We start from the raw sequence: 13,263 nt of genomic DNA on the forward strand, positions 1-13,263 counted from the left end.
TGGGCCACACTTAGAGGACTACAACAAACCTGTGGTACAGCACTAGCTTTATTTATATGTTTTTTCTTATTTAACTGTTTGCTGTCTTCGTAAATCAGTGAGATCTACAGGAAACACTGAGGTAGAAGACGAGATGATTTCATCACATCGTCTAGTCGACCTTATATAACAAAGCTTGGCAAAAGGCACTGGAGATTTAAACCTGTTTTCCTTTATCACTAGTGTTACCACAGTAAAAAAACACTTTTTTATATCATGAGGAGAATCTGAATGTTTTATAATGGTTATTGTAATTTGTTTTTAGACTAATCTTATGTCTGCCTGCAAACAAAATATAGCTGTATGATGCATGAGGATTTATATTGAATCAAATAGTGAAACCACCAAGAATACTTGAAGAGTGTGATGCTCCAAAGAAACCAGGACACTAGAGAACAGATCTGTCCGAATTAAACCCTCCAAGATACTGAAGAGCAGATCTGATCCAACGAAACCCTCTAGGACACTGGAGAACCGATTTGTCCCAATGAAACCTTCCAGGATACTGGAGAACAGATCGGTCCCAATGAAACCGTTCAAACACTGGAGAACAGATTTGTCCCAATGAAACCATCCAAATGTTAGAAAACGGATTTGTCCCAATGAAACCATCCAAACACTAGAGAACAGATCTTTCCTAATGAAACCCACCAGGATACTGGAGAACAGAGATGTCCCAATGAAACCGTCAAAACACCGGAGAAAAGACCTGTCCCGATGAAACCCTCCAGGATACTGAAGAACAGATTTGTCCGAATGAAATCCTCCAGGATACTGGACAACAGATCTGTCCCAATGAAACCATCCAAACACTGGAGAACAGATTTTTCCCAATGAAACCCTCCAGGATACTGGAGAACAGATTTGTCCCAGTGAAACCATCCAAACACTAGAGAACAGATTTATCCCAATGGAACTCTCTAGGACACTAGAGAACAGATTTGTTCCAAAAAGACCCTCCAGGACACTAGAGAACATATATCTGTCCCAATGAAACCATCCAGGACACTAGAGAACAGATTTGTCACAATGACACCCTCTAGGACACTAGAGAACAGATTTGTCCCAATGAAATCATCCAAACACTGGAGAACAGATATGCCCCAATGAAACCATCCAAACACTGGAGAACAGATCGTTCCTAATGAAACGCACCTGGATACTGGAGAACAGAGATGTCCCAATGAAACCGTCCAAACACCGGAGAACAGACCTGTCTCGATGAAACCCTCCAGGATACTGAAGAACAGATTTGTCCGAATGAAATCCTCCAGGATACTGGAGCACAGATCTGTCCCAATGAAACCATCCAAACACTGGAGAACAGATTTGTCCCAATGAAACACTCCAGGATACTGGAGAACAGATTTGTCCCAATGAAACCATCCAAACACTAGAGAACAGATTTATCCCAATGAAACCCTCTAGGACACAAGAGAACAGATTTGTCCCAATGAAACCATCCAAACACTGGAGAACAGATTTGTCCCAATGAAACCCTCCAGGATACTGGAGAACAGATTTGTCCCAATGAAACCATCCAAACACTAGAGAACAGATGTATCCCAATGAAACCCTCTAGGACACTAGAGAACAGACTTGTCCCAATGAAACCATCCAAACACTTGAGAACAGATTTGTCCCAATGAAACCCTCCAGGATACTGGAGAACAGATTTGTCCCAACGAAACCATCCAAACACTAGAGAACAGATTTATCCCAATGAAACCCTCTAGGACACTAGAGAACAGATTTGTTCCAATAAAACCCTCCAGGACACTAGAGAACATATATCTGTCCCAATGAAACCATCCAGGACACTAGAGACAGATTTGTCCCAATGACACCCTCTAGGACACTAGAGAACAGATTTGTCCCAATGAAACCCTCCAGGACACTAGAGAACAGATTTGTCCCAATGAAATCCTCCAGGACACTAGAGAACAGATTTGTCCCAATGACACCCTCTAGGACACTAGAGAACAGATTTGTCCCAATGAAATCCTCAGGACACTAGAGAACAGATTTGTCCCAATGACACCCTCTAGGACACTAGAGAACAGATCTGTCCCAACGGCACCCTCTAGGACACTAGAGAACAGATCTGTCCCAATGACACCCTCCAGGACACCAGAGAACAGATTTGTCCCAATGAAACCCTCCAGGACACTAGAGAACAGATTTGTCCCAATGACACCCTCTAGGACACTAGAGAACAGATCTGTCCCAATGACACCCTCTAGGACACTAGAGAACAGATCTGTCCCAATGACACCCTCTAGGACACTACGTGTAAGTGATGTCTCAATGACAGACTCATTATGACATCATTGCTACAGACAGAACAGTGATTGATAGGTTTGTGACAGAGTGATAATGATCTGACAAGGTATATATTAATGTAGATATAGGAATGGATGTCACCTAATCAGGAGCAATCTCTGTTTCTATGACAACAATCGAGCCAATCAGATTGATTTATAACAGAAGCCTTGAGGCACAATTGCGGTACGATCGCAGTATGTACAAAAAAATGGCTTATAAACTGACTACAGTTACACAAGTTTGTATTCACAGGAATGTGAAAACTGCTGCCTTAAGCACTAAACACATGCTGTAACATTAATAAAATCTAGCTACTTAAATTAATGACAAAAAGTCCATTTATTTTAAATGTAATTAGAACCATTTCTCTGCAACTTCCTGCAGTATAAATTGACAGATAGTACAAGCCCTGGGCGTTATGAGTGGTTGATCCCATCAGATTGAGTGTAACTTCACCAAGAGAAAGGCCTTATCAATAAAAAAAATCTGTTACCATGGAAACTGTTTCCTGATACAAACTGCTTTAATATTTCCATGTCAAAATATTTTTACCTGTATTTGTTTATATTCAAGTGCACTGCATGAGATATTTATCTCATTTTTTGCATTTTTTGGTTTTTTAAATGATGTATTTTTTCTATAGCATCCTTTTCTCCCAAATAAAACATAAAGTGAGGCCTGATAGTTGTAAACCTCATTTGTTCAAAGACCCATCAGCTCAATCAACAGCATCAGCTTTAGTTTTAAACCAATTGAAATTTTAACTGAAAAGCCATTATAAAGGGGATAATCATAATTGACTTGCACTTATTAGCTCATTTACCCCTGAAATTTCATAATGAGCTATTCCAACCTTTGAATTGGAGGAGTTCAAATGTGTTTTCAGGGGTGCATGACATAATACAAATTTCAGTTCTGACTTTCAAAGCTGACAATGCTATAAACAAAATTTGACTAATTTCATTGCCATAACAGTGTAGTATTGAGGGCTGTACCAGACCCCACATTAATAAAAATTTCATATTTACAAAACATAAAACTACACAATAAAAATCCCTTCAAACAAATTCCACTAGTGCAAACAGGAGATGGATTTAAACTCAGAATGGCCAACAAAGGACAACTTATTATATGATATTCAATCAAAGTTCAATTGTTTTTGCTGTTTTCAATTATTAATCCATCAATGATAAAATTCTGGAGCAGTTTCAGGGAATCAAAGAGGGGATAAGCTGTGAGCATTTCACCATGACACGAGATGGGACTGTTCCTAGACATGGCTGATTACCGTAATCCACCCCGAGACAGCAGTCGTAAAAATACAGTATTTATAATACCCAGTATTCTCTTTGAAGGAGAGTGCAGCATACTTATAGACAAGAGATTTGTTTTTACTATTTGGCAGACATATATACATATTTGTATAACAGTAAATGTTTGAAGGACCAGTAGGGACACTTTGAAGGACCAGTAGGGACACTTTGAAGGACCAGTAGGGACACTTTGAAGGACCAGTAGGGACTCTGACATTACAACCTAGATTTTATTATATTTATTTCAATATTTCTAACGCTGTTGTTGAAAACTGTCGTGACCCATTCATCCCTAAAGTCACATTTGAACCATACCAGATCAAAGACTGGGCAAGTCCAGTTCAAATATGTAGGGGTGAATGAGTTAAGTTGAGATTGTTTCTCACCAAAGTTTGGGTTTACACCAGCCATCTTCAATAAAATCTTGAATATAATGTTTAAAACATGTATATGCTAGATTGCATGTCAGAAGTTATTTGTTGCTGTTTCTTATCTGGGTCAAAAGATATACCATACTGCACGTAATATACCTGAGAAAACCTCCATTATTTTGTTCTATATTTAGTGAAAAGATTTCTGCTCGACAACCAAGTAATACAAGAAGAGCATCGTGTCAGAAGGTGTAGGCCACAGGTTAAATCTCAGTTATACCAGAGACATGACTATTGTATCTGTTAATGCTCTCCTGCCTTGCTCTCACCATCATCAGGTTAAGACACAAAGACTGTTGGATGGAAATGGAAAAAAGTATACCCATGTCTTGTATTCCCCTCAGAACACACAACATTTGCTCATCATGGCAAACTCAGAAAGCTCATAAGAGTAAATGAGGGCTGAATATTAACTACCGTAATGCGTGATTAGCGCCCCTGCCCCTATAAGCGCCCCTCCCCCTTCCTCCGGAGTTATTGAAATTATATAGGTGCTATTTTTGCAGGCGTTTCATTTTCGTGATTTTAGTGGTAACAATGTTCAATAACAAACTAATCTATCCCTACTGGAGCACTATGTACCATGTTCACTAGACTTGAAATAGGGGGGGAGGGGGGGTACATGAAATTGACCAATTAAGCAAATCCGAAGTAGGGGCAGTGAAATAAAAAGACTTAACAGTAAATTTCATGATACAGTTGAACATATCAACAGTCATGGACGTTAGTTCAGACACTAGACAATAAGTCAATATGTTGCTGGCTGTAGTCAGAGTGACAGTATCAGCTTCCCCATCCTATTGTATCACCTACATCTGTGTAGGCCTGACTATACCACACAATGTACAGAAACATCTGATGTTTTACGGGACAACATGACTAACATAAATATCCCCTATACCAATGTATCTCTATTGTCTTGCTTCTCCAACCCCTTCAATGAGGAAGGCTTGCTTTCCAGATGTTCTTATTATCGTAAAATAAGATTCTGGTAACAATTTCTGTTTTATAGAACTTGACTCTTTATAATCCTTCCTTTTTAGGCAAAAAAGCAATTTGTGGAAATTGACAAAACTGTACTATCACCCATTACAACTCACTCCAACAGATGCCCTGGAGAGCTCTGAGCCTCTCACTGCTTAACACCTAGTGGAATACTGAGAGACTTGACTATGACTGAACACTGGAATTCCTACGACATTTAAATTCCTAGTCCAACATTTTACAATTAATAAAGGTTACCAACATGATTTTAAAATTTTACAAAAGATTTGAAGATAACAAAAAAGTTTGTAACTATCAAAAGATTATATTTTATTACTAACTTTGTCTTAATGATTTTGTACAATCTTTGTAACTATTGTTATAATTATTACACGTGGGACAAGGAAGCAGAATATTTCATTATCACTTGGACGGATTGTCCCATTGCCATACCTGGTAATATAGCGATGCCAGATTTGAGCAGGTCGTAGTGGACGTCCAGTATGGTCTGGGGTACGTCCAGTGTGCGGTGATGACAGAATCCCGGGCTACGTGGACTGGTCAATCCATCATTTACACCACTCCCTTGATGTCCAGATCCTGGAGGAACCGCATGTGGGACCCCATCTACAACACACAGCAAGATATAGAAGTGTCTCAAGTTGATCTTGTAGCTCAAAGGTCTTAGTTATAAGAAAGCTTATTGCGAATATATATAATATATTGGAGCTGATTTTTTATAAAACATTTTTTTACAGGGATTCTAAAATATTGTTGGTATGCACACAAAAACATTAAAAATCTAAAGTCAGTCTCAGAACTCAAAATTGCTCTGTTTGTTTTCATGTGTGGTATTTCTCAAACAAGACGAAATAATCAAATCTCTATTTACTCTTTAGCGGAGAAAAAATAATACTCTAAGACTGTAGTATGATAGATATACTAACACACTGTTAAAGATTGGTCACATCTTTAGTTTATCATCAAGTATCACATTTTTATGTAGATTATCTATTTTTTTCAAAATGAATAAAAAAAGGAGCTATAATTTTCGGGTTCATTTTTTCATACCTGACAAGAAAACAGAGAATAAACAACATGAACTAACATTCTAAAAACAAAATTTCACAATCTATCATGAACCTTGATACATTTCAACTTGCAAGCAATAATGCTTGTTCTCTGTGGCCGTGAATTAATTTGATCGTACTGTAGATATTACCCTGGGCTGAGTCCAACCTTGGCTTAAAAATACATTAAGGGACATTTACCCACAAAAACTCCTATACTACACAAAAACCTGTAACCCAGGTGTTTCAGGTGTCTCGCTCATCAAGGTAAGTTTGGTAAGTGACCCCAGAACAATGACGTTTTGTGAACAACTTTATCTCTCTCGGCATCTGTCACAATATTCCAGGGTTTTACATTAAACAAGGCGAACAAAACGTGGCCTAGTTTTTTGTGTTACATTATGTGACTTATCTCACGACTGTCAATGACACAAAGTTCATGTCTGTATAACACCATAGATCCCAATGTTATAAACATACAAAATAAACTAAAGGTTATATCCCAAGGGGTCAATGCACTTAGAAATAAACTTCAAAATGAGTGTGGGAAGAGGGGGTTAATATGGGGGGTGGGGGGTGGGGGGGGAGTTGAGATGTTTTGTTTTTGAAAAAGGGGTCAAGCCCAGTATGGATGGTATGTAGGTGCAGTCATTTTTCCATTTAAAGGGGGCTCAGATTTAGAAGGAAGAGTGTCACAAAGGGGCTTAACTAATGTGGGTGAGGGTGGGGATGGGGATGTATAGTTTACAGCCAGTATGCTGTACCATCATGTTTAGCGATTTTTCTATCAATAGAGAACAGCATGTTACCTGTACATGTAGGCATTCTGATCAATTATGAACTAATGAATATTACAAATCATTCTTTCCAGATGTTACTGGCAGTATACGGCTGGTAGTTGTGGCACACTGTGTATTAATAACCTGTACGTACTGGCAGGTACCTTTACTATACCTAAGGAGAAGGTCTACACTGTCCAATACCTATATATGTGTCCCAATACCTTTATACCTTACATATATGTGTCCCGATACCTTTATACCTTACATATACGAGTCCCGATACCTATATGTGCCCGGATACCTATATACTGCCAAACTGAGAATGTGTTTGTGTAAGGATTAGCCTAGTAAAGCTATCAGAGATTTAACTTCAACGCTGGGAGACATATAATATTATGATATATCATCATGCGTCATTGAAGAACCTGTTGAGGGCAGGTTTTGATCTTAACACCCTATTTCACCGTTATGTAAGTGATATTTAATTGATGGCGGTACCAAGAGCTATAAAGACAGAGATGCCACATACACAATTGGTAAATACAATAAGCCTGCAGGGCCTGAAGTCACCCTCTGGCCATGAATCAATATCTCCTACTCCATATCAATCACCTGTCACCAGTCCTGTGTGCAGGTTTTTATTGTTCAAAAAATATTGTCATCATTGAATACAAACACAAAAGAAACCTTTCTGGTCTCTTAGCTAGGATATCAAAAAAGAAATGACAACTTATTTCACCGTGTAACAGATCAACTTTTCTACTTATAGGAAATGACTGACATAAAATAATTGAACAAAGCCTTTCATACACTGACTCAAAAGGAAATTGTTGTCTAAAATAAGGGTATGTTAACATTTTGATCAATAATATATCTAATATTTAGAATATTCACATTACCATGTTACAAATAACGTTCAGGAGATCTAAAGTGCCATCAAATCTTTGGAACATTTACTTCAGTCTAGATGTAGTACAAAGGGTTGAATGCCAGAGAACTATATTACAATTGGCAATATGATTTCTGTATCTTTAATATGAAAACAGTTAAGCAAAGATTAAATTACCAGGGACCACACTGGTCAGCTGATGGTAGAAACATCAGCAGATTCCATTAAAAACATCTGTCGGAAGTGACAGGGCATGCTTTTAGATAACATATCAAAACAGATCGTGACAGAGTTACGATGGATAAGATTAGCCATGCACAACCAAAAACTCATCAAACATGTGCTTAACATGGTTTATGTATATACAGTGTAATAACAGACACATCTCCCCCCTCCCTTACCCCCTAAACATCTCCACCCCCTCCCTTACCTCCTACACATCCCCCTTCCCTTCCTCCCTAAACAGCTCCACCTCCTCCCTTCCCCCTAAACATCACCACCCTTTCCCTTACCTCCTACACATCTCCACCCTTCCCTTACCCCCTAAACTTCTCCACCCTCTCCCTTACCCCCTAAACATATCCACCCCCTCCCTTACCTCCTGCTCATCTCCCACCCCTTCCTTCACCCTAAACATCNCCCCCCCCACCACCAACCTCATATTCTTCACATCTCTCTCCCAATCCCTTCTCATCCTTCAATCTTCCTTCCTGCTTACCCATATATCAAACTGGCACCTGGGCCCAACACGAACTGTACACCCCTGTAATTCTACCAAGAGCTCAAGAGGGTAAAGACACTCCCTTCCTAAACTGTATCTGTACAGGAACATTTCAATACAGTTACTTTCTGGTTATCATAGTAACACAATACCGTGTTTTACATCATATTCATTTAACAATTTGCCATGTAATATCATTGTAACTGATGTACACCAATATGCACATGCATGCTTACCCAGGTTTAGTGAGGGTGGACGTATTCTAGTATTATTACACTTATCACTGGCCTGTGCACGAAGGACATCACAACTTTTACACCTTCCCCGATCCAAGGATTTTAATTTCGAAGTACTCATTTCACATGCTGTAGATTTTAAATCCAAGGTATCAATTCCACGATCTGAGAATTTAATTTCCGATGCACCGATTTCATTGGATGAAGTATGAATCGCACTAGTACTGAATGATTTATATTTTCCGGTTACAATAGGAACACAAAACATTGGACATTCTGACAAACTTTCCGTAAATCCCTTTAATCCTTCGGAGAATAAGTAGACACGATTTCTATCCTTGCGATCTGTTGAAGCTGGTTCCAAAGGATGTTGAGGCGGTTCCATATAAATGTTGTCCTCCGATTCCAAACTCGTAGTCAGTGAGCTCCCCTGAGAGGAGTTATCTCTCCTAAGCGTGGACACACAGTCGCAGAACGATTCATCCGTACTCTGTTTCCCCTCACTTTGACTGTCTAGGTGTTGACCCCCAGACTCTTTGCTGGCTGCCTCATCCAGTCCCAGGGATTCAGCAGATGCGGATGAGACTGATAAATCTGTGGAGGATGGGTCCGGCGTATAATATTTATCTAATGAGTAGAGGTCATCATATTCGTCACAGCAAGTTTCTAGTTTACTACTGTCTTCGTCTTCATCGCAGGAGTCTAAGTCTAAAGTGACCAGACCAACTGAAGGACTGTTCAAAGTGACCACACCAGTCGTTGGGCTGTCAATCAAAAATCTTGACTGATCAATCACAGGTGTACAATCTTCACTGGCAATTGGGGTCACCGAGTCCTCGTCCAGGTAACATTCCTGGTCTGGGGCCAAAGGACTGTGGGCCCCTGCTCGGGACAGCTCCCTATAATAACACACATTAACTGAAGATTTAAGGCCCAGGGGACTTTCTGTCTCCTGGTCCCTTATATCATTATTGACACTCAGAGGGCTGGTTAACCCTGACCCTTTTTGGCAGTCAGCTGTTTTCCTGTCTGTTTGATCAGAGGGTCTATCACCTGGTCCCTGTGGACTCACGTTAGTTGTTTCTCCGTCTCTATCAGCCTGGAGAATGGCGGCTTCCCTACCAATTCCCTCCATCATTGTATGATTTGTTTACCAGACATTGTGATGAGTGAAGCCTACATAAACACAGGTGATTAATGTCCTTGTGACTTCAGGCTGACCATTAGATGACCATCTAGTGGACATCTTTATGTGGTCAGTCCACAATACCTTTATCAACAACAGGAAGTCTCTTACTATTGCAGTGCCTTACAAATTGTGTCTGGGTACCCCCACTGGTCATCATTTAGTCATGAACAGCCAGGTAGCACCCTCACACCTTAAACCAAACACAAATCTTACAACTTGACCCAGGAAATAATCCAAGGATAAATTCATCGGAGAATTAACGCTTGTGTTAATCACTGGGTACATTTATCCTGTATTAGCCTCACAAGTAATCCTCTGTGAGTATATGGGGCTATATATGGATAAATTACATCAGAGGTTTAGCCAGCCTGGCTGGAGTGTTTGCCTACAATTCTCTAGGCCTTGGCTGTGTGTTAGCTCCATGTCAATACCATGTGAGCTCTCAGTCTTGTTTTGACATACACAGCAAATTACCAATGAACATCCTCATACAGGAAGGCAGTGGCTCCAATCCAGGATAATCAAAGCGAGCACTAATATTCCGAGTTGTTTCTAATGTTGAAAAAAAACCTAAGTGCCAATAATGACCGTGCAGAGTTGTTCGTAATGTTGATACAAGCACCAATAGGCAGAGTCATTCCTGATGTCCTTAGGAGAGCTATGAAAAATGTACCTACACCATTTAAATGCCACACACTAGCCTTGTATCTGTTCTGGTGATGGTCCAGCCAATGGTCTGGTCACATTCACAGATCACCCGCTGTAGGCTTGCCATTGATTACTGAAAACATCTTTATCCCTAATATTAAATCTTCTCCCCGCGTCTCCGATCCTCAATAGCAATAATAATATGATATTCAAATAAATTCTATTTATAGACTGTAGTATTTTCCAGTTGAATTGTATTGAAACTTTGCCATTGATTGGCTGCGGAACACACAGATGATAATAACACAGTATGTGTGTTGGGTACGCAGTAACAGTTGTACGATATATTTATCCTGGGTCCTATGTTTACATTGTAGTGTTAATCTGTCCTACGTCCTACATTTATCCTGTATAAACCCTTCAGTAACAGTTATGAGGTATGAATATGTCCCACTGGTCCTTCGTTTAGTCTGTGGTATCCTAAGTTGAGGCAAACCTTTGTGAACTGAGTCTGTGGTACCTCTCTAGAACCTGGCCTAGGGCACTGCTCACATTACTGTATTTTCCCCCCTAAAAATCCATTAAATATGCATCAAATTTTCTTATTTAGTGAAAAATATATCAGAAATGGAAAACTAAAGGAAAATCTACTTCCTTCACGTAAAATGTTTTCAGTGTGAATGGTATGATCAAAACCTTTTTTCACATAAATACTGTAGCAGAAATTACAATGATCGAGTCCAATCAATATATGCTTCGGTAAGACTTTTGAGTCCAGATTTCCATGCAAGCTACACTTGAGGGCATTGAAGTATTATGTGCAAGCAGCAGCAGCTTTGTCAATGATCGAGTAAATGTTCCCACGATTTATATCCAGTCTTCTGATATAAAGTCTTCTCAAGTTCTGTTATCATTCTGGACATAGTCTTGTCAAATACTAACAAGATGGACACTATCAACTTCAGTATTAATTAACTGGACACTTTCCACTCCATAAAGTTTAATGCTGTAGACATTGTCCTCTCCAGAAGTTTAATTCTCTGGACACTGTGCACTCCAAAAGTTTAATTCTCTGGACACTGTGCACTCCAAAAGTTTAATTCTCACGACACATCTCCAGCAGTTTAACGTTCTGGACACTGTCCTGCCCTATAGGTATTTAACATTAAGTTCTGAGTGTATTTTCACCACTCTTTCCTCTCCTGATCCAGTATTTGGTCTACACACTAGTCCTCCAGTACCAACACTGGACACTCCCTAGTATTAAACACGCTGGCCAGTATTGTAACTTGGAGGACATTGACCACTGCTGGGCTGCTGTCTGACTGTCCACTGGAGCCTGTCCTCATTGATATCCTGTAGCACTATGTAATGTGACCTTTACGTCCCTCAATCTATTGCCCATGTGGTCATGCATGTCCTGACATAGAGACCAAGTCTAAACCTTCCTCCTGGGACGGTCTGGTCCTAACTCTCCCTCCACCACTTATCAGTTGGCTGTTTAGTGTCCAACCACTGACCCCTACTGTCCAGTTCTGACCCTGCTAGCTAGGCTCCCTGACATAGGACTGGCTGTATGGGGAAGGTTCCGCTCACTATGCACTGGGTCCCCAGCTGTCTGAAGCGTGCACTGCAGATTTACCATGTGTGAGGGAACAATACCCATCAAAGGGGGGATGTGTCAAAACTAAACTGTTTGCTACACAGACATTTGTGTTACTGACATCCCTTCCAGCAAGGTCTGCATGACAAGTCAATGCTGCATGTACGATTTTACATAAATTAACTGAGAAAAGAACATTTTCCAGTTAGGTGAGCCACTACTGCACATCAGGTATTGATCTGGTGAGTTTCCCTCCATCACCAGATATAATGTTGGGGGATAACTATTGTTATATCCTAAAGTCTAACTTCCCCACCATCATCTGGCTTTGTTGGGGAGTGACAATTATAGTCATACAGTCAATTCTGAGATGGTGCACATCACTGTAACCAAATAATGGCCCGGTAAACAATCAAGATTCTGGGGCCTTAAGTTTTCAGAGCTAGGGCAGCTTAATGAATCTGTAACTATTTTGTTAAATGTCATTGAACATATATATAAAAATGGCATTTTTCTTTTTGTTCACATATTTATATGAAATCCCACAGTGTATCTCTTTTTCAGACATAAATTTCCAAAATGTTTAAAAAACTGAAGTTTGTTAACTAGTTGCTAAACTAACAAGGCGCAAAATGCAACTTGACGAAGATAGAGATCATCAAATATTTAGTTGTGTGAGAGTCTACCTGTGTTTCTTGAGTAGGGAATATTACCTGTAATGTTTAAGGTAAGTTATACTACAAGTAATCTATGCCCAATTACTATGTCCCATTATGATATAGTCGTAAGAATTTTAATACTATAACAAAATCTGTTAGGTAGGGATACAAGGTAAGTTATTACAATCAGACATGCTACACAAAGATATCTAAAATGTTGTGAAAAACTTTATCTGATTTTTTATTCTGGTCACTTATACCCAAAGTCGTCATATTTATAGAAAAAAAACCACATTATCTCCAATATTAAAAATAAAGCTGATGGAAGTTACGATACTTGTGTCTATACCTGAACCATGTATACCGCCCCCCCC

General features: G+C 39.5%; 1 protein-coding gene across 6 annotated transcripts in view; it reads right to left on the minus strand.

Moving 5' to 3' along the window:
- Nucleotides 1-13,263, minus strand: part of LOC110466848 (puratrophin-1-like) — a 107,870-nt gene that overhangs the window by 52,224 nt on the left and 42,383 nt on the right. For 5 of the 6 annotated variants that reach the window (XM_021523636.1, XM_021523637.1, XM_021523638.1 and 2 more), the window contains one exon: nucleotides 5,546-5,719. In XM_021523636.1, the coding sequence (XP_021379311.1) occupies nucleotides 5,546-5,719 (174 nt within the window). Of the gene's footprint in view, nucleotides 1-5,545; nucleotides 5,720-8,790; nucleotides 12,255-13,263 lie in introns of those variants that run through there. The other variant, XM_021523635.1, reaches the window with a different exon arrangement.

This window comes from Mizuhopecten yessoensis, unplaced genomic scaffold (assembly GCF_002113885.1).
Source record: "Mizuhopecten yessoensis strain PY_sf001 unplaced genomic scaffold, ASM211388v2 scaffold11145, whole genome shotgun sequence".
Taxonomy (NCBI): Eukaryota; Metazoa; Mollusca; class Bivalvia; order Pectinida; family Pectinidae; genus Mizuhopecten; species Mizuhopecten yessoensis.